The following is a 20,028-nucleotide window of genomic DNA, read 5'->3' as shown; positions in this document are numbered from 1 at the left end:
TGCTTTAACTGGCATGGCTCAATGGTATAGCACTCATGGGCTTGTATTTTTGTGAGGCATTTCGCCTCTGTCAGAGAGCCCTGGTGCCACAACAACAAACTACAATTCCCAGGATTCCCTAGCACTGAACTGGGGCATATAAAGCGGTCTCAAACTGGATTGTTTCTGCAGTGTGTTTTGGACCTACCGGCTCAATGCTATGGCACTCTATGGCACACTCAGCGCTATCGTCCAAAAAGGTCTCAGCACTGCTTTTCAGGTCCAAAACACACTGGAAAAATAATCCAGTTTGAGACTGCTTCAACTGCCCTGGCTCAGTGCTAAGGAATCCTGGGAATTGTAGTTTTGTGAGACATTTATCCTTCACTATCAGAGGCCTTTGGTGTCACAACGGAGCACAATTCCCAGAGCCCCATAACAGTGAACCCTGGCAGTTAAAGTGGATTATTTCTGCAGCCTCAAGAGCCCTTTGCACACCAACAACAGCCTGATGGTTTTCCTCCTTTCCAGAGTTTAAAACACCATCAAGACCAGAAATATATTTGTTAAATATGCTAAAGATATTACCCCCAGACATAGAAAGGAAATGGTGGAGAGTTTTACTGTACTGTACATGACTTCAGCAGCAAGAATAATGATAGCACAATTATGGGAAAAAAGCAGAACTTCCAACGATAGATGACTGGTTAATGAAATTATCATAGAATCGTAGAGTTGGAAGAGACCACAAGGGCCATCCAGTCCAACCCCCTGCCATGCAGGAAATCTCAGTTAAAGCATACCCGACAGATGGTCATCCAGCCTCTGCTTAAAGACTTCCAAAGAAGGAGACTCCACCACTCTCCGAGGGAGTTTGGTCCACTGTTGAACATCCCTTACTGTCAGGAAGTTCTTCCTAATGTTGAGCTGGAATCTCTTTTCCTGTAGCTTGCATCCATTGCTCTGGGTCCTAGTCTCTGGAGCAGCAGAAAACAAGCTTGCTCCCTCCTCAATATGACATCCATTCAAATATTTAAACAGGGCCATCATATCTCTTCTTAACCTTCTCTTCTCCAGGCTAAACATCCCCAGCTCCCTAAGGCGTTCCTCATAGGGCATGGTTTCCAGACCCTTCACCATTTTAGTCGCCTTCTTCCTTTGGACACGCTCCAGTTTCTCAATTTCCTTTTTGAATTGTGGTGCCCAGACCTGGACACAATATTCCAGATGGGGCCTGACCAGAGCAGAACAGAGTGTATTGGACAAGCAAGATATGAACAGATTAACTTTGTGGTTAAATCACAAGGACATAGAAAAAACAAAGGAAGAATGGTTTCCGATAACTGATTATTGCAAAAAGCAATGGAAATGACAAAGCAAGTTTGAGTTAAGAAAGAGAGACATTGGACCTTATCACACGTGGTGGGGTTTGCAGCTCAGATCAGCAGTCACTCCTGTTCCAGCAGTGCAAAGCGTGATGTTTTTTCACACCAGATCCAGAGTCACTCCTGTCTAGCAATGCGAATTAAGGTTAAAACATGATGTTTTACCACAGCTAGTTGCCTTTCTGTTGCCCTTCCGAATTTAGGGGGAAGCGAAGTCAGTTCTATTCCAAGCAAGTCACGTGATGCGGATTCAAGCAAAGCGGAGTGAGTGCACACTGGAGAGTTCAATGATTTGAATCGGCACCCTTGCACATGTTCAGTGAGGCTCTGGACACTGTCCTCCTTCCCTGCCCGCTCCTTAGCTGTCATCCTTCATGGGGTGAAGAAGCAGTGAGGGGATGATGGGATAGGTTGCTGGGGCCAGGATTGGGATGCAGGAGAAGGCAGGAGATGATGGGATAGGTCGCTAGGGGTCCCTGAGGCCAGAATCGGGATGCAGGAGAAGGCAGAGGATGATGGGGATGATGGAATGGGTTGCAGGGTGGCACAGGGGGCGAGATGGCATGAAGGAGGAGGAGGGGGATGATGGAGCAGAATGCAGGGGGCCAAGAGGGGGTGACATCGGAGTGGTTTTCCACACCAGATCAATTCAAAGTGCAATCGAAGTGATCCTGGAAGCGAATTCTGTGAAGTCACTTTTTTCCGGTTTTACCAAAATGAGGGGTCACTTTGGAATCACTGCGGAAGCACCTCACAAGGGGCTCCCATAGAAAGGAATGGCGTCTGATAACACATTCACGTTATGACATGAATGCGCATCGTTGGAAGTGCAGTCACGTCGGAAATGAGCTGGAAAATCCGCAAAAAGCTCTGTGTGATATACTCCATTATGAGATAGAACATTAGAAAAAATACCAGTAGTTGAAACACGGAATTGTGCCAAGGAAATCTTGATGAAATACTTTGAAGGGGACAAATCAAAGACAAAAAAATGCTTATGTTGTAGTGATAGGCTTTATGTTGTTGTTATCATCATCATCATCATCATCATCATCATCATCATCATCATTATTTATATCCTGCCCTTCTATGAAATGCAATCAGGGAGGCTTACAACATTAAAATATACATACCCAAACCATCATTCCCACCCCACCTTAAAATACAATTAAACAGATTAAAATTAAAACATACTTAAAATTCACAAATCCACAAAAATTCACATATAAAACAGTGGCTATAGTGAGGTTTCAGTTTTAAGAAAACTAAGGAAGTTTAGTCAACAAAACATCAACATTGTTATTTGTAGTTATTAATATTGAATTATAGAAGATATTGTAAATGTTATAATTTAGTGATTAGGCAATTTAAGAGTGTAGTGGTAAAGTATGAATTTTGTGATTGTAAGAGTGTAGTAACTGAAGAGAAGTTTGTATTTTATATATAGATAACATTTTTTAAAAAATGTTGAGATAGGAAGGCGAGAAAAGGGCAGCTTATCAGTCCTAAACAGGAGGTCAACTTCACCCGGGAGGAAGGAATGGTGTCCTCAAAGGACAACAAATTGCCCTGGCCTTGAATGACTTAAAAGTTGACAACAGCAGGAATGACATTTGCAAAACGCTGGAAAGAGCCAGAAATCCCAAATATTGATGAATGGCTTTTAAAAGCCCTAGAATGTTATTGAAATTGATAAAATAACAATGTTGATAAGAGATTAATTACGGTAGTTAAAGAAGAACAGATAGGGGATCCATTATTGAAGTTCTGTAAAAAGAGATGGTCTCATAACTGATTATGAAATGATTACAACATGAATGACTAATGTATTATGTATACAGCTGGATTATAAATTTCTTACGAATGGAGAAGAATAAGACTACAGAAATGTACATAGTCTAAAATATAAGATATATATATATATATATATATATGTAAAGAAAAGTGAGGTGGAGATGGAAACAGAGAAAGAATGAGGAATATATGAGTAAATGCTGTAAAGGAAGTTACAACTACACTTGTCCCTTCAGAGTCCTTAGGGTTAGTGACACAAGACCCCCGAAAACCGCAAATAACAAAAATGCCATGTTTTTACCTGAGAGGACACCTCTCTAGGAATCTCCAGGTCCTCCAGTGCAACTCTGTGGTCACTCTCTGCCAGACATTGACCATAGAGTTATGCTGGAGGAGCTTCAAAGGCCTAGCAGAGTGTCCTCTCTAGGAATCTCCAGGTCCTCCAGTGCAACTCTGTGGTCACTCTCTGCCAGACATTGACCATAGAGTTATGCTGGAGGAGCTTCAAAGGCCTAGCAGAGTGTCCTCTCTAGGAATCTCCAGGTCCTCCAGTGCAACTCTGTGGTCACTCTCTGCCAGACATTGACCATAGAGTTATGCTGGAGGAGCTTCAAAGGCCTAGCAGAGTGTCCTCTCTAGGAATCTCCAGGTCCTCCAGTGCAACTCTGTGGTCACTCTCTGCCAGACATTGACCATAGAGTTATGCTGGAGGAGCTTCAAAGGCCTAGCAGAGTGTCCTCTCTAGGAATCTCCAGGTCCTCCAGTGCAACTCTGTGGTCACTCTCTGCCAGACATTGACCATAGAGTTATGCTGGAGGAGCTTCAAAGGCCTAGCAGAGTGTCCTCTCTAGGAATCTCCAGGTCCTCCAGTGCAACTCTGTGGTCACTCTCTGCCAGACATTGACCATAGAGTTATGCTGGAGGAGCTTCAAAGGCCTAGCAGAGTGTCCTCTCTAGGAATCTCCAGGTCCTCCAGTGCAACTCTGTGGTCACTCTCTGCCAGACATTGACCATAGAGTTATGCTGGAGGAGCTTCAAAGGCCTAGCAGAGTGTCTTCTCTAGGAATCTCCAGGTCCTCCAGTGCAACTCTGTGGTCACTCTCTGCCAGACATTGACCATAGAGTTATGCTGGAGGAGCTTCAAAGGCCTAGCAGTGTCCTCTCTAGGAATCTCCAGGTCCTCCAGTGCAACTCTGTGGTCACTCTCTGCCAGACATTGACCATAGAGTTATGCTGGAGGAGCTTCAAAGGCCTAGCAGAGTGTCCTCTCTAGGAATCTCTAGGTCCTCCAGTGCAACTCTGTGGTCACCCTCTGCCAGACATTGACCATAGAGTTGTGCTGGAGGAGCTACAAATGCCTAGCAGAGTGTCCTCTCTAGGAATCCCTAGATCCTCTACTACAACTTTCGGTTAAAGTTGACCATAGAGTTGTGCCAGAGGACCTAGATATTCCTAGAGAGAACATATTAATCAAATCTGAAAATATCAAAGTCGCAAATAATATGGAGGGATGAGCGTATATGAGTTAACAATATAAGGGGTAGGGAGGTGAGGGAAGGGAAAGTAAAGAGAATAATGAAAGAACACAAGGAAAAAGTTGTATTTTAATGAATGTATTAATAAAGATCGTCCACACAGTGTAAATAAACCGTTTTGACATGATGGCTCAAGGCTATGGAATTCTGGGAATGGTCGTTTGTTGTGGGACCAGAGGCAAAAACTATGAGGGGGGGAAAGGAGGAGGTTCCTTTGAAGGCCAGCCCAGGCAAAGCCTGCCTCCTCCTTTTTCTCCTCCTCCTTCTTCTCCTCCATCTCTCCTCTTTTCCTTCTTTTACTGTCTCCATTCCCGGCTTCAAGGGGCGAAAACGAGCCTCTTTTGAGGGGAGATTATGGTGAGTGAAGGGAGCCTGATTAGTAGTGACCCGGATGTTGGGCTCTGAGGGGAAGTGTGTGTGTGTGTGTGCGTTGTTGTGGCGTGTCCCTATGGCTTGGGGGCGGGGGGGTTCTTGGCAAGGTTTCTTCAAGGAAGGTTGCCATTGCCATCCCCTGAGGCCGAGAGAGTGTGACTTCGGCCAAGGTTGCTTTGAGTTTCCACGGTCGTCGCCATGGAAACCCTTCATTGAGCAAGTCACACACTCTCAGCCTCAAAGGCCAAAAAAGGGCTCTAAAGGGACCCTCCTGTGACTGAGAGACCAGGGTTCAAATCCTGGCACAGCCATGGAAACCCATTGGGCAAAAGTCACACTCTCTCAGCCTCAGAGGATGGCCATGGCAAAGCCACTTTGGTGGGTGGGTGTGTATATGGTTTTCACAGGGACTCTGGTACCAAAACACACTGCAGAAATAATCCAGTTTGAGACCACTTTAACTGCCCCCTGGCTCAGTGCTAGAGAAATCTTGGGAATTGTAGTTTGTTGTGGCACCAGAGCTCTCTCTGACAGAGAAGGCTAAATGTCTCACAAAACTACAGTTCCCAGAATTCACTAACATTGAGCCAAGGCGGTTAAAGTGGTCTCAGACTGGATTATTTCTGCAGTGTGCTTTGGACCTTTAATAAACTGAGAGGAAGGGATGGTTTTTATGTAAAGCAAGACCCTAGAAAGATCAGTAGAAGGGATCTAGCAAAAAAGTGGCTTAGGTTAGCTCCGCTCTGGGCCCACAACAAACTCCAACTCCCAGAATTCCATAGCAGAGAGCCAGGGCAGTTAAAGCAGTGCCAAACCAGGTTATTTCTCCAGTGTGGATGCAGCCTTGGATATTCAGGAGATGGTTGTGACAGTCCCCATAGCTACATCTCTTATTGGGCAAAATGACCAGATGTCCTTCTTTTTCAGGACATGTCCATTTTGAGTATGATTAAGAAGCATGGATTTGTATTTGTATTAGTATTTCATTCTTATTTCATAGCGTGCTCCATTTGTCTTGGATGTCCTACGTTTTGCGGTGCCTTGTCCTCCATTGCGGTTATTAGGACATCTTGTCACCCTGCCCAAGAGGAGTTCAAACATGCAAGCAGTTATGTTGGCCCATATCTGTGTGTGTCTATATTGTGTGAGTAAGTGGGTGTCACAAACATGCATGCACACATACACAGTATTACAACAGAGGTGGCTCACAACAATATAAGGTTGTTGGGGGGGAACCATTTCTGTCCCAAATATTGTGAGGATTATAATTTATCCACAGGCAACAGAACAGATTGAGAAAAGTGACAGATAACAAAAAGATCCCTGCTGGTCCAGAGTCCTGATACTTCCACTACATGAGCCCTGGAACCACTACAGCATTCACTGCATCCACACTACAGAAATAATCTGGTTTGACATTGCTTTAACCAGCATGGCTCCATGCTATGGGATTCTGGGAATTGTTGTCTGTTGTTGCACTGCTCTGCCCTGGTGCCACAATAAACCACAGCGCCCAGAGTTCCATAGCATGGAGCCATGGCAGTTAAAGCAGTGTCAAACTGGATTATTTCTGCAGTGTGGATGCAGCCATTGTCAAGGCAGCAGAGCAATATGGGGATGAGGTGGGAGAGAGTTGTCAACAGTGGAGTTTATCACACTGGCTGGGGCTAATTTCAGCTTTAAAGAGAGATTAAAGCGCATTTAAAGCATTCCGCAAATAAAGGGAAAATAAGTGGCAAGTAATTGCATGAATAATTGTACGTAATTGCGTTATAAATTCCAATAACCATGCCTAGATTTTGCTATTTTAAATAAAGGGCACCATTTAAGCCATTGTATTTAATGGGACTTGAGCATCCACAGAGTTGGTTATCCATGGAGGGTCCTGGAACCAAATGCTAGTGGATACGAAGGGCTCACTGTATATTTAAATATCAAAGTCAGAATCATCTGTGCCATAGTATTTCTGATTTCTGTGTATGGTTGCAAAAGTTGGACAGTGAAGAAAGCTGTCAGGAAGAAAATCAACTCCTAGAGGAGAATTCTTTGGATACCAGGGACAGCTAAAATGACAGATGAATGGGTTCCAGAGCAAATCAAGACTGAAGTCTCACTAGAAGCCAAGATGACTAATCCAAAACTGTTGTGCTTTGCATATGCCATGAAATGATGTATGTAACTCATTGAAAAATACAATAATTCTCAAAAAAGCAGAAAGCAATAGGAAAAGTGGAAGACCGTACTACAGGTGGATTGATTTAATCAAGGAAGCCATGATCCTGAATTTGCAACATCTGAGCAATAGAGTCAACAATCTGGCCACTTGGAGGTTTCTCATTGATAGGTTGCCATAAGTCAACTTTACACCAAATAACAACAGTATTGTTCACATATGTTTTCTGGTATTCAAGGGACTTCACATACATTATTATCATCATAATATAATCCTTGCAACAACTAACCAACACATGTTTTATCCCTGTATTGTGGTGGAGGAGAGGTGGTAGTTAAACTAAGAGTGATTTGTCTTAATGCATGTCAAAAACGAATCCAAATCACAAATGTTTTAGTTTGTTGTACATCAGCTGTAACCCAAAATGAATCTTATTTTTTGTGCTGAATTAATTTACATTTTCTTTCATTTTATATTCGTATGTTGTTAGCCTCCTTTTATGCAGGATATAAATTTAAACAAATAGAACTGAAAACACCAAAAGTATAGCTCATATTGTCTTTCATTCGCCAGGTACCTGAATTGGAGAATGCGACTGTCCGGATGAAGAATCCTGAAAAAGTAAAAAATATAATTTCATTGCTCAGAAAAGGTGGGGCAGGAAGACTTCAGGTATGTATTCTTCTGGTGCATAGTTATGTGTGTTTCTTTTCATTTCAGAGGTTGCCATATACATGATCAAGAAGGTTTCAGTAACCAAGGCAAAATAACAGAGGAAGATGAAACATGCCTATGGACACATTTTTTGCTTTCTGAACTATGTAAATGCCACTGTTGTCTTGAATATACTAGTCATGTCCATACTAAACAGTGCTGCTAGATACTGGCGATCACTTATGGGTACTTTAAAATAAAATATGGAATGGAATAATGTTGCTTGCCAAATTAACTGTGCATTGTTAGTCACAAGCTAAATTTACTTGCAAATATAAAACTTGCAGTTCTAGGCAAATAAATAGTCTGGTTGTTTCACAGATCAGTTTTGAATTACTCAACCCAACATTTCCCCCCCTCATTCTCTGTCTCAGTTTTGGGTTTACTCACACACACACACACACAGAGAGAGAGAGAGAGAGAGAGAGAGAGAGAAAGAGAGAGAGAGAGATTGACCGCTCCACATTTGTTGGGATTAGGGGTCAAAGACCCCCATGAATGTGGAAGAACCACTAATAAAAAAATACTATTCTTTTTACCTAAAATAATTATTTTATTTATTTATGGCATTTATACCCTGCCCTTCAGTCCTAAAAGCTATCAGAGAGGCTTACAAGGTCCTCCAGTGCAACTCTGTGGTCAACATCTGTCTGATGCTCATCACAGAATCATGCTGGAGGACCTACAAATGCCTAGAGAAGTCTTTTCTCTAAGAACTTCTAGGTTCTCCAGCAAAACTCTATGGTCAACATCAAGCAGAACTATACTGGAGGACTTGGAAATTCCTAGATAGAACCTATTAATGAAAACCGCAAATAATCAATTCTGCAAAAGTCAAAACCATAAATGTGGAGGGCCAACTGTATATGAGGATTTCCCCCCCTCTTTTCTTGTACAATCTTTCTTTTAAAATAAGCACAAATAGTTATATTAGCCAGAAGAAAGACTTTCAAAATCAATGTTAAGGGCCAAGTAAGCATTAATAAAATGTTGTGCAAGCTTTTCAGTTTCCAGAACTTTTTATTAGACAAAATATAAAGAGACAAAATGGGACAAGATAGTCAAACTAGGCTCAACCAGGTCCTGAGAATGGTTCACTGTGCATTAATCTCCAAATAAATGTGGTTAAAATTCACAGGAAGGTGTTTATGTCTATAAGTAAAAGGTACAGTTTGTGATATTCTATACTACCATGCTATAATTTGCTGTATATTTGTATAAATATATACATTTTATACATATTTAGAAGATGATTATGTTTGCTATATCACACTTCATCCACATTCCAAATGAAAGAAAGTATATGGAGATATCCTTTTTTCTTCATACAGAACAACTCTGTGAGCCAGGTGATGCCAAAGAAGTATGTAATGGTTTAGAAGCTTCTTATCCAATGCTGTCTTAGTGATCTTAGCTATCATTTGTTTAGAAGGAGAGAGGAAGGGAGAGCAGAAAAGTAACATTTTGAAGCTCTGCATCTAGTGACAGCAACAAATGACTGACTAATTTGCAGTGACACAAACTTTTTTGTTTATGAAAAAGACCATGTGGAGTTGAGAAATTTTCATTCCTCCTCCCTATTCTCTCCAGGTAATTTCTGATTTTGACATGACACTGACTCGGTTTGGGTTCAATGGAAAGCGTTGCCCTACTTCACACAGTGAGTCCAATTTCTGACCTTTTGACTCTTGAGCAGTTTTCAATTTTATCTCTTCTCCTTGCTATTCTCCTTGATGTTCATTTTCTTTTGTTGCAGACATTCTCACATTTAGGCCATGACTTCATTCCTTTCCTACAAATGAACTCTAGATCATCTCTGCCTTTGTTTCATTTTTAAATTTTTCTTCATTTATCTTTTCCTCTTGGAAAAGGCTTCTCATTTCCTTCCAGGCTTTTGAGTTTCTTATAGGCTGATGGTGCAATGCAGTTAAGAAGAGAAGCTTGCTCAGTCATGGATGAAGGGTACAATTCACAATGAGATATTGCTGCACCTTAGTCAAGGGACATAACTAGTGGAGTGTATAACTTATGTTTGGTTAAAAATGTATATTATTATTATTATTATTATTATTATTATTATTATTATTATTATTATTATTATTTTGTATCCTGCTCTTTTCCCAGAACTGGTACTTATGTAAAATTATGAGTGAAGAAAGCTGATGTCTGTGATCTATATAAATGAAACAGCAAGGCAAATTTTGCATATGGAATGTAATTTCTTTTCCTTTATGGAGAAGGATACAGATGTAGGTTAGTTAAGCTGCCTTGAATCCCATTTTGTGAGAAAATAAATAAATAGTTTAGTTTCTTAGAAATCTTTTCCAGCATCTTCTCTGTCCCGGCTGAGTTAATCGTGACCATCTCCATGCTTATATTTGTAGCCTTAAGGGCTAGATGCTTGCTTTCTATGTCCAAATAAATCAAACACTTTGGAAAACATAAAGCTGTTTTCGGGTCAAGAAACTGAGTAAGCTTCCAAAGTACAAGACTGTTTAAGAAATTGTACAGAAGACATTGATGTGTCTGTGTGTGTATGCAGGAAAGCATGCATGAAAGAGAATTTATAGAAATGATGTGTTTGCCTATATATCTCTTCAGATATCATAGATAACAGCCGAATCATCAGTGAAGAAGGCAGAAGACAGGTATGCATAGTCTCATGTACCTGTATTAATATGTAAGATAAATGGAAAGTTCCATTCCCTGCAGTCTTCATTTAACCATTCCTTATTTGAAAGAGTCCGTATGATTCTGTGATTCTATATTGAGAGTTCCTGCATGGCAGGGGGTTGGACTGAATGGCCCTTGTGATCTCTTCCAGTTCTATGATTCTATGTAAATTAAGTCTTAAAATTATTTTAAATATTATCTAATCAAGCTTTAATGAATAGAGGCAGTTTATAATCAGTTAGATTCTGAATAAAGTTGTTCCCGGCAGGTCAACATTTATTAGAATAATAGAATCATAGAGTTGGAAGAGACCGCAAGGGCCATCCAGTCCAACCCCCTGCCATGCAGGAACTCTCAGTTAAAGCATCCCCGTCAGATGGCCATCCAGGCTCTGTTTAAAGACCTCCAAAGGAGGAGACTCCACCACTGTCCAAGGCAGTGTGTTCTTCTGTCAAACAGTATCAAATCTTTGGGATCTTTCTTTTAATAAGAAAATTAAACATCAAATAACTTTGAATTTTAGTTCATCTGATTCAAATGTTAGAACTTAATGATAGATTCAAAAGAGCCTTATCCCATTTGACCCACTTTGCATACTCCAACAGAGAGAGGAACATCTCTATTTTTTCCAGTAGATTGGCAGCCATCCTGTAGGTGGTGCTAATGTTTCTGACAGGAATTCTCATGCCAGCACAGGTTCTGATGCTGTTTCAGCAAAAGTCCTGGAAATAGCAGCTTTCCCTTTAACCTGGGAACCAGAAGCTCTTTCAAGTGTCCATTCATTTGTTGAAGCCAGACTAAGATTTGTCTTCAGTCACATAGAGGCACAACTCTTAATACTGCTATTTTGCAAATGCAAGGCCATCATCAACAACATATATAGCATATATTATTGTCTCTGACAACGCTGGCTCATTGGCTTAGTAACGGAGATGAGCACTGCCCCCTATGGTCGGACACGACTTGACAACCTTGTCAACAGGGAATACCTTTAATAATAATAATAATAATAATAATAATTTATTTATATCCCGCCTTTCCAAGCAGATTGAAGTGGCTAACAGTAATAAAACAACATTAAAATACAGTAAACCATCATAACCCATAAACCCTCCCATCCATAATAAAAATAGATTTTAATTATAAACTAAGCAGGGACAATTGAGGGGCAATTGATGGGAGGCCACTGAAAGGCTAGTCTGGGAAAGCCTGCCAGAAGATAAAACACTCTATGATAGAACACTCCTTTACCTTTTATATATTATTATATGTGTGTGTGTATATAATATAGTGTGTGTGTGTGTGAGAGAGAGAGAGAGAGACGGGGGGGGGGGAGAGGGAGAGGGAAGGAGAGAGAGAGAATGCATGTTGCATGTTGTGGAATGCATGTTGTGGAAAATTTGAACCCTGAAAGTATTAAACTGATTTAAGGCCAGGTTTTTTGAAGGAACAATGCTACTCATTTGAGTTTACCAGGATTTGAACAACAGCATCAGTTCCTGCTTTTTGAATCATTGATAAGGCCTATAAAGCTCACAGGTGCTGAAGAAAAGTCCTTTCAGTGGTGACTGCACAACCATGGTAAAATAAGTATCCCATTCTTGTATAACAACAGGATCAGATTAAGCAAGGTGGTTGTCCAGTTCTAACCAGAAACCCACAATATTTAAGCTGTCAGGTGTTGTAATTCTGTTTTTGAAAATCTACATCTTGAAATCTGTTTTTAACCTTTTAGCAAGCTAAACATTCTCCTTCTCTTTGTTGATTCTCTCAAATATTCCAGCTAAAAGATCTGCTCCACTATTACTATCCTATTGAAATTGATCCATACAGAACTGTGGAAGACAAACTGCCTCTCATGGTAGAATGGTGAGCATTCATACCAGTAGATATAACTTTGTTAATGGAGAGAAAGATTAAGTTCTTCTATGACAGAACACTCCTACCCCATTGGACTGAGGCACCTAAGCACAGTTTTTATTCTGACAGTTAAGAACAGCCTTCCAAACCAGTGTTAACCATGTTAAATGGTGAGTATTGATATTTAGGACTGCTGTTATCAGACATGTGCCAATTAGAGAGAATGCTAAGGAGATAAAATAAAGGCTCCAGAAGACCAAAACACCCATACATAGAGGTACATCTCTGTATGATTCTGTTCTAGACAGACATCATTCTGAACATTATCATCCAGGGTGAAGTGAGTAAATTGCTGTGCCAGTTGGGGTGTTGTTGGCCTATTCATTTCATACTGACTTAACAGAGAAGGCAAAATTGTCGACCCCTGGAAGGGAGTCACATCCAGAACAGTGATTAATGTATCAGAACTGGCAATGAGCTCATTTGAAGTCCTCCAGACTCTTTCAGGTATAACACTGAAGGGTTCTTCCAATTTTAAATCAGGTGAGAATATATTTTACAGTAGTCCCTCCATTTCAGTAGGCTGGCAATCCAATGATTTGATTGCCCATGGACCACAAGGCCCCATATTATTCAACAGTAATTTGTGTACACAGACATGCTGACGCATATGCACGCACGGCACTACCTGTACAACTAAACAATATAGGGCATAATAGTCTATATTTTTTACCATCTGCAGTGGGGCCTAGAACCAGACTCTTGTGGATGGGAATTCTGAGCCTAGGGGCAGCTACCAAGAAAGCCCTCCTGTATTTCCACCAGACATGCCTACAAAGCTGGTGGAACTAAGGATTGTTTGTATTGTTTTGCTGTACCAACTGAGGCAATGTGCTGGGCTGGATGAAATTTTCATGCATTTATTCTCATTATTTCTTAGCAGCATGAGGGTCACAACCCACTGAGGTTATCCTGCAGATTTCCTATCCTGAGAAAGAGATAACAATAGAATATCAGGCCTTTAGATCCCTGTAAAGTTCTCTAGTTAGAATTTGGGTTACCCCTTACCCCTTTTTCCTGAAATTAGTGCATCCAACAAGAATTGATAGCAGCAATATCTTCCAGGTGGACGAAGGCTCACAATCTCCTGACCCAGCAGAGAATTCTGAAAAGTGACATTGCTGAGATGGTGAGAGAGTCAGATGTCATGCTCAGGTATGAGAGATAGTAGTTGGGTCCACAGTAGAGTTTGAACGGGGAAATAGTTATTCTTTCTTTCCTTTAATCCTTTGCAGATTCTTTGTTGTTAGAAGGTAGAATTCTACACTGGCAATTAAAGTGTGTGGAGTTGCTGCCATACACATAACAGTGAACTTTACTCTCAGTGAAGCTATTTGTTGATAAAGAATTTGGCCAGCTTTGGTAAATGTAAATTTTAATAATGTAATGTTTTTAATTGTTTGCATTGTTTAATTTTATTTATTATTATTATTATTATTTGGTATTTTGCATGTTTTATATAGTGTTTTAACTTGGACTGTTTTAGATTTGTTAGCAGACTTGAGTCTCTGTACTGGGAGGAAGGAGGGATATAAATAAATGATGATGATAATAATAAATATAATAATAATAAACATAATAATAATTTTATTTATATACCGCCTTTCCAACAGATCAAGGCAGTTTACAACAATGCATAAACAGTTACATAAGAAATACACAACTAAAAATTCACCCCCTTACCTTAATTAAATAATCAAAATACGGTTAAGTTAATTATATTAAAATATACTCTCCCCTACCAGCCAAATGAACTGGCCCTTGTCCTTGTTCCCCACGAAATGGCTCCCCCAAAGGGGGGGTATCATGCCGCTTTGGTGGCCGGCGCGCTGCACCAGGCACCCAGCTGTTATCCGCTCTGCAAGGGGAACAGGTGTTCCTGGCTGGGTACCTGGAGCCTAGTCCTGGCAGGAAGTAGTATGAGGCCAGCAGTTCACCAGGTGAGATGGAGCATGTAGATAGCAAGCAGCAAGTCCACACAGCAGCAGGAGGCACTACACATCTCTTTCCTGGGGTGGTGGGGTGGCCTGTTGTTCCCTCCTCTTCCCCCACTTTGTGCTGGCTCTCCAAGAAGTCAATAAACTGAGAAATGTAGTACAGAAGCTTCAGTGGAAGCAATAAATTAAGTTAGGACAAATAACCAGAGTCAAAAATTTCATTTGGTTACAAAAAGGGGGGAAAGGCCAGGAATCACAGGCACAGTACATCATATCTGAAGTGGATTTCTTGGGTGGTTCATTAAAATTCACAATGCTAGGCCTGTTAGTCTTCTGGACCTTTTACTAGCTTTGGTTCACCAGATTTTGCAAATAGCCTCATGTGTTTGACTTTTTCAACTAAATCAGGACTGGGTATGCTTCAGGGTTTGGAAGGCCATACCTCATAATTTGGAGGCCCTGGAGCTGCTGTGGTGACCATTTTGGATGACCAGAAGAGATGTTACATGATTCAGAGTTGTTTTTTTTAAACTGAGCCATTGTTTCATGGGTGGAGGGACACTTCAACACAACATTATCTACCCAGATTGAATGTTACTTTGGGAGAAAATAATTGGTTGAAAAGTTTGGGATGAGAATATTGGAAGCTGGTAGGGATCCCAAGGGCTGCACTAGACCCCTACCCAGAGTGCTGTGTGAATCTCATAGGCTCTATGATACCCACACTTGAGCTAAACATTATGTTTCTTCTTTTCCTTCTTCTTGCTGTACTTTAGGGATGGCTTCAACATTTTCTTTGACCAGCTTCATCAGAACAGAATTCCTCTGTTCATCTTCTCGGCAGGGGTGGGTGACGTGCTAGAGGAGATAATCCGCCAGGCTGGTGCATTCCATCCTAATGTCAATGTTGTCTCCAACTATATGGACTTTGATGACAGTGTGAGTTGAGTCTGTCTCTCTTCTATAACCCCATCTTCCTTGGCATGGAAACACCTTCTGGGCACTAGGAAAGTGGTTGAAAAAGATGCCCCACCTGCTAATGTTAAAGGGAAGTGAAATAGAAAGCAACTCTGTGTCTTTTGGGGTTAACCTAGAATAATCTAGGCCAGAGGTGGACAAAGTATGACCTCCAGGGCTGTTTTTGTAGCCCCCGGGGCTCTCAAGAATTTAAAAAAAAAAAATGCATGAGAATTCTGTTTGCTCCCAAATGTCCCTAAATACCCTCTAGAGGCCCCCAGGCCAGTGAGGCCCAGGAGTGGCCTCTTTCTCAATAAAATAAAAATAAAACCCAGGAAGCAAACAGGAAGTGGCTTCCACTCATTTCTTGTTTTAAAAAGGCCTCTCCTTGGCCTGAAATGGCTCAGGCCCCCTAAAAACAATTCCCCCAAGTCGCCTAGAGGGCATTGGAGGCAAACAAATTTGATTTTTTCAAATAAATTTTCACAAAGGTTGTGATGGCAGTGTGGTCCTTCAAGTTCTCCTAGGAGCTAAAGTTGCCCCCTGGTCTTCCACAGTTGCCCTCTCCTGATCTAGGCCAGGATGGCTAGAATTTTGGAGCTAGTGATTGGATTGAATTACAAGGGCCTAGTTCTAACTGAGGTGGAAACAGATGGAACTGGGTTGTACCAGTTACCACCAAATCAACCCCCCCCCCATTAAAAAAGAAATAAAAATAGAGTCATTGTGTAAAAAACTGGATGTCACAGAGAAAGTCAGACTACACCCCCTACACAGTTTTCTTTGTGGAGAGGATTTTTGTTTGGGGGAGTACTCAGTCATACAAACCCCCGCCTGCATTCTTAAATAGTATATCCACCACTGTTTAACCACAAAATGGAAAACAGTCGACTGGAGATTATACAGATAGATGATACTGTGGAGTGCAAGCATATGAGGTGGACGTGCGTAGAACTGGACCTATAACACCATAAACTCTCAGAAACCTACAGAAAGACCAATCCATTATCAGCCACAATCCAAAATAAGAATTGTGCTTGATTTCAGTGGATGTAAATGATTAAGACACAGATTCTGATGATTGTAAGGTCAGTAGTTTGAGGCTCAAGTTCCACATGATGGAGTGAGCTCCTGTCACCAGTCCCAGCTTCTAGATTATGGAAGGAAGCACTGCATATAGTATCAGCAGTGCACCAATTTATATGGTGAACAATTTTGTATACTGACTTTTAAAACAATGAGGACCAAGAAGATAAAATTTAAATTCCTCTTAGCTGTGTGTGGTCCTATATTTTCTTAGTCTCAGGTCTCTTTCTTAAGAAACTGAAATAATAGTGGCTTACCAGAGAGAGGGTGGGGAAAGGTCTGCCAAAATTCTGCTGTCTCTTATCCAAAACCATCAAATTGCCTCTGTGTCCTCCTTACAGGGAGTCCTGCAAGGTTTCAGAGGGCCCCTCATCCACATCTACAACAAGAACAATACAGTCCTGAAGGATACAGAGTATTTCCAGCAACTGTGCACAAGGACAAACATCTTACTCCTTGGAGATTCCATGGGTGACCTCAGTATGGCAGATGGAGTTGCCGATGTAGAAAATATTCTCCGGGTTGGCTTCTTGAATGACAGGGTGAGTTGAGATACTGAATGGGAAAACATCCTGCCCTATGGAGAGGTGAAAGAGCCATTTCAGGTAGAAGATCTGGAGTGCCATGCAGGACTACTTTGGGTGGGAGTGGCAACTGGAGCAATTGCCCAAGGACAAAGAAAGAAAGGAGCGCTGTCCCAGCCCATCTGCATACTGTTCACCTTTACCCTGCTATATTGCTTACCTGAGCTGCTGGCACCTACTTTCACAGGTAGTAACACAGTTCCCAACATGATATTTGAGGCAAGCTGCTTAAATCACTTTTATAGTCACAGTGCCATGAAGGCTGACAGCTAACAAACAAACAAACAAACAAAAAATCTTATGGCCTGTTATAGTACTGTTAACAACAGCTTGGTCTGCAGAAATTAACAAGCAAACCATGAAGATTCATATTATTAACTTGTTGTTTCCTGAAGATCAAAGTGATGTTAAAGGCACATGGTAAGCTGACTGAAAAGCTGAAAAACCCCAGTGACAGAGTGTGAATGCAGTAAATAGGAACTACTCTTTACTGGGAAATTCTAGTTTACAAGCCCAGAACTGTTTCTTTTACATCGTCTCCCAAAGTGGTGGTCTACAAGCCATCCCCTTCTGGGCACTGGCAAGCTTCCAAAAAAGTAAGAAACAATTATAGCTAAGGGGCACAAATTTGGTACCAGTCCCTGGCATACTGGAATGAAAAATGTTCAAGTTCCCCACGTGAGAGAACTTGAGAATGGACTGACATAGGGGAGTTTCCTATTGGATCACATTGGGTTTTAATTAGTTAATTAGTACTGTGAGAGTATGGGATTTTCTGCCACAATGTCTTGGAGTAGCAAAAGGTAGTTGATGAAAGTTAACACTGAAAATAATAGATATACCCTGGATAATTCATGCTGAGAAGGCTGTATGCAATCTCTGGCATATTGCTACGATTGTCACATTTTAACAGTCCCTGCTGGGCACTGTGCCATGGATCATGTGTGGTACCCAGAAGCTGTTTGAGACCCCATCTCTGGACTGTCCTTTTTCTGTTCAAAAGAGCAAGTTGTCTCTCCTAGATTTCAGGATCTGTGATTCACCTTTAAATTGGTCTCACCCTCCCCTGCACTGGCTTAACATTTGTTTTAATCTCTCCTTAACCCCTTTTTTTCAAAACCAGAAGTTGACATCCAAAACTTTCAGTTTTGTTTCATTTGTTGGCATTTCAAGTGGACCCAGAAGGTCATAATGACAAAAAAAGAAAAGAAAAGAAAAAAAGCCTAAACCTGGAATTCGCTAAAGTTGCCCATGCCACTGCGGCATTAACAAGGAAGAAGCTCATGTTGTGAAAATCTTTGCCTTCTGATTAATCAGTTTTAATTGTTTTAATGCTGCAGTCTTACACAAGCTTACCTTAGAATAAGTCCACTTGAATTGTTGAAACTTAACTTCTGAGTGGATGGATATAGGGATTGAACTACAAGATGGCCAGAAGAAAATATGACATTGCTGTCCTTATGCGCACATATGTCACTAACAAAATGCCTGACCATGTGTTCAAATAAGCTTGTGGATAGTGTGAGACCTTAAAGTATTCAAAGCATTCCCTTGCATCAGAACACTACAGGGAAAAAATCAGCAATGGCTAGCAAACTATCTTTCAGGGATGTTTCCAGGTTTCTCAGGAGCAGCACTGTAATAGTAATACACACACACACACCATGCAGGTTTTAATGTCCTGTTTGAGGCCAGTCTTATAAGTCCTTCTAATTTTCCCTCCATGCAGGTGGAAGAACAGCGGGGGAAGTACATCGAGTCCTATGATATTGTGTTGGAGAAAGATGAAACATTGGACGTAGCAAATGGCATCCTTAACTTCATCCTTGCTCAAACCCAGTCCACACCAACCCATTACCCTTGACAATAAGCTGTCTTTAGGAAAAGGGAGATCCTCTCTGTATGCATCTGTGTGTCCTTTAGTTCATCACTTGTTATGTTTCAGACACATATTAAACTCTCACTGTTCTTGTCATTCTCAGAATCACAGAATTCACAGTGGGCCAAGTTTACATATATTCTGTTCTCTCAACTTCCACATCCATGATTAAAACCAAATTGCAGCTGTACCATGCAAAGAGTATAGACTCATCATGTATACATTTTCTTTGCTGACCAAAGTGGAGAAGGGAACAGCCAACAGTCAGGATTCTTAAAGCAACACAATCCTTAAAAATTCTTTAGAGGAAAATAATGTGTGGGTCATTTGTAAGCCTTTTCTCTCCACCTACAGTACTTAAAACAAAAATAATCTTAAAATGAACGGTGGTGTCACAGGCATAAGGCAGTGATCTAAAAAGATAGATGTTATTCTCTGAAACCAGCTGGATAAATTTGAAGGTGTGGATTTTTGTGAGAGGAACTGACTTGGGGAATGCTTAGTAAAACATCTTTGCTGTAGTCTTCCTGCCAAACAAGCTATTTAGAATCTTGCTTGTTTGGAGAGCCTTTAGTGATTTAGACAGGGCATGTGCAAAGTGAGTTTGGCGCATGTCAGCAGTTAGGTAGTTTTACTCTTCAAACATCAGTTCAAATGTGCGGCAAATCATTTTAACTTTAATTATTAGAAACAAAAAATCCACTTGGCTTTTTGATTTTGGAGAGTCCAAAGAATATTCACTAGCAAGAGAACAGAGGGGATGTTAATGGATGTTCTTGTATGAGTTGCAAATAACTGAGATCAGTTTATCCCATTAATGTAAGCAGAGTGCATCCTAAGATGTACTTTGCACAAGCAAAAATGTTTTGGACTTCTGTGTCATATTTTGGTTTTATAAAATATCACCCTTCAGTTTCAAAAGCGTTTTTAAAACTATAAATGACCAACATAAACTTTTCTCACAAGACCCAACAAAACTGAGTTGCTTTTATATTCAAAAGACATGTGAAAAGATAATAGAATAAATTTCTTATTTTGAA

General features: G+C 40.9%; 1 protein-coding gene across 4 annotated transcripts; it reads left to right on the top strand.

Moving 5' to 3' along the window:
• Positions 1 to 4,901: 4,901 nt before the first annotated feature.
• Positions 4,902 to 20,028, top strand: LOC149309213 (7-methylguanosine phosphate-specific 5'-nucleotidase-like). Of its 4 annotated transcripts, XM_089531977.1 has the most exons (10): positions 4,902 to 5,050; positions 7,812 to 7,859; positions 7,959 to 8,059; positions 9,543 to 9,612; positions 10,554 to 10,600; positions 12,409 to 12,494; positions 13,611 to 13,700; positions 15,259 to 15,421; positions 16,867 to 17,067; positions 18,839 to 20,028. In XM_089531977.1, exons 3-10 carry the CDS (start codon positions 8,018 to 8,020, stop codon positions 18,971 to 18,973), a joined length of 834 nt encoding a protein of 277 aa, XP_089388103.1. In that variant the 5' UTR covers positions 4,902 to 5,050; positions 7,812 to 7,859; positions 7,959 to 8,017; the 3' UTR covers positions 18,974 to 20,028. The 4 variants fall into 4 exon arrangements, with proteins under 4 accessions (XP_089388103.1, XP_089388100.1, XP_089388099.1 ...); XM_089531974.1 differs by lacking the exon at positions 7,959 to 8,059 and having other exon boundaries at positions 4,905 to 5,050; positions 7,812 to 7,910; XM_089531973.1 differs by lacking the exons at positions 4,902 to 5,050; positions 7,959 to 8,059 and adding an exon at positions 6,058 to 6,209 and having other exon boundaries at positions 7,812 to 7,910.

The sequence above is a fragment of the Sceloporus occidentalis genome, unplaced genomic scaffold, assembly GCF_023333645.1.
Source record: "Sceloporus occidentalis isolate IW3139 unplaced genomic scaffold, rSceOcc1.0.p SCAF_7, whole genome shotgun sequence".
Taxonomy (NCBI): Eukaryota; Metazoa; Chordata; class Lepidosauria; order Squamata; family Phrynosomatidae; genus Sceloporus; species Sceloporus occidentalis.
This window is presented reverse-complemented; position numbering and strand designations above follow the sequence as displayed.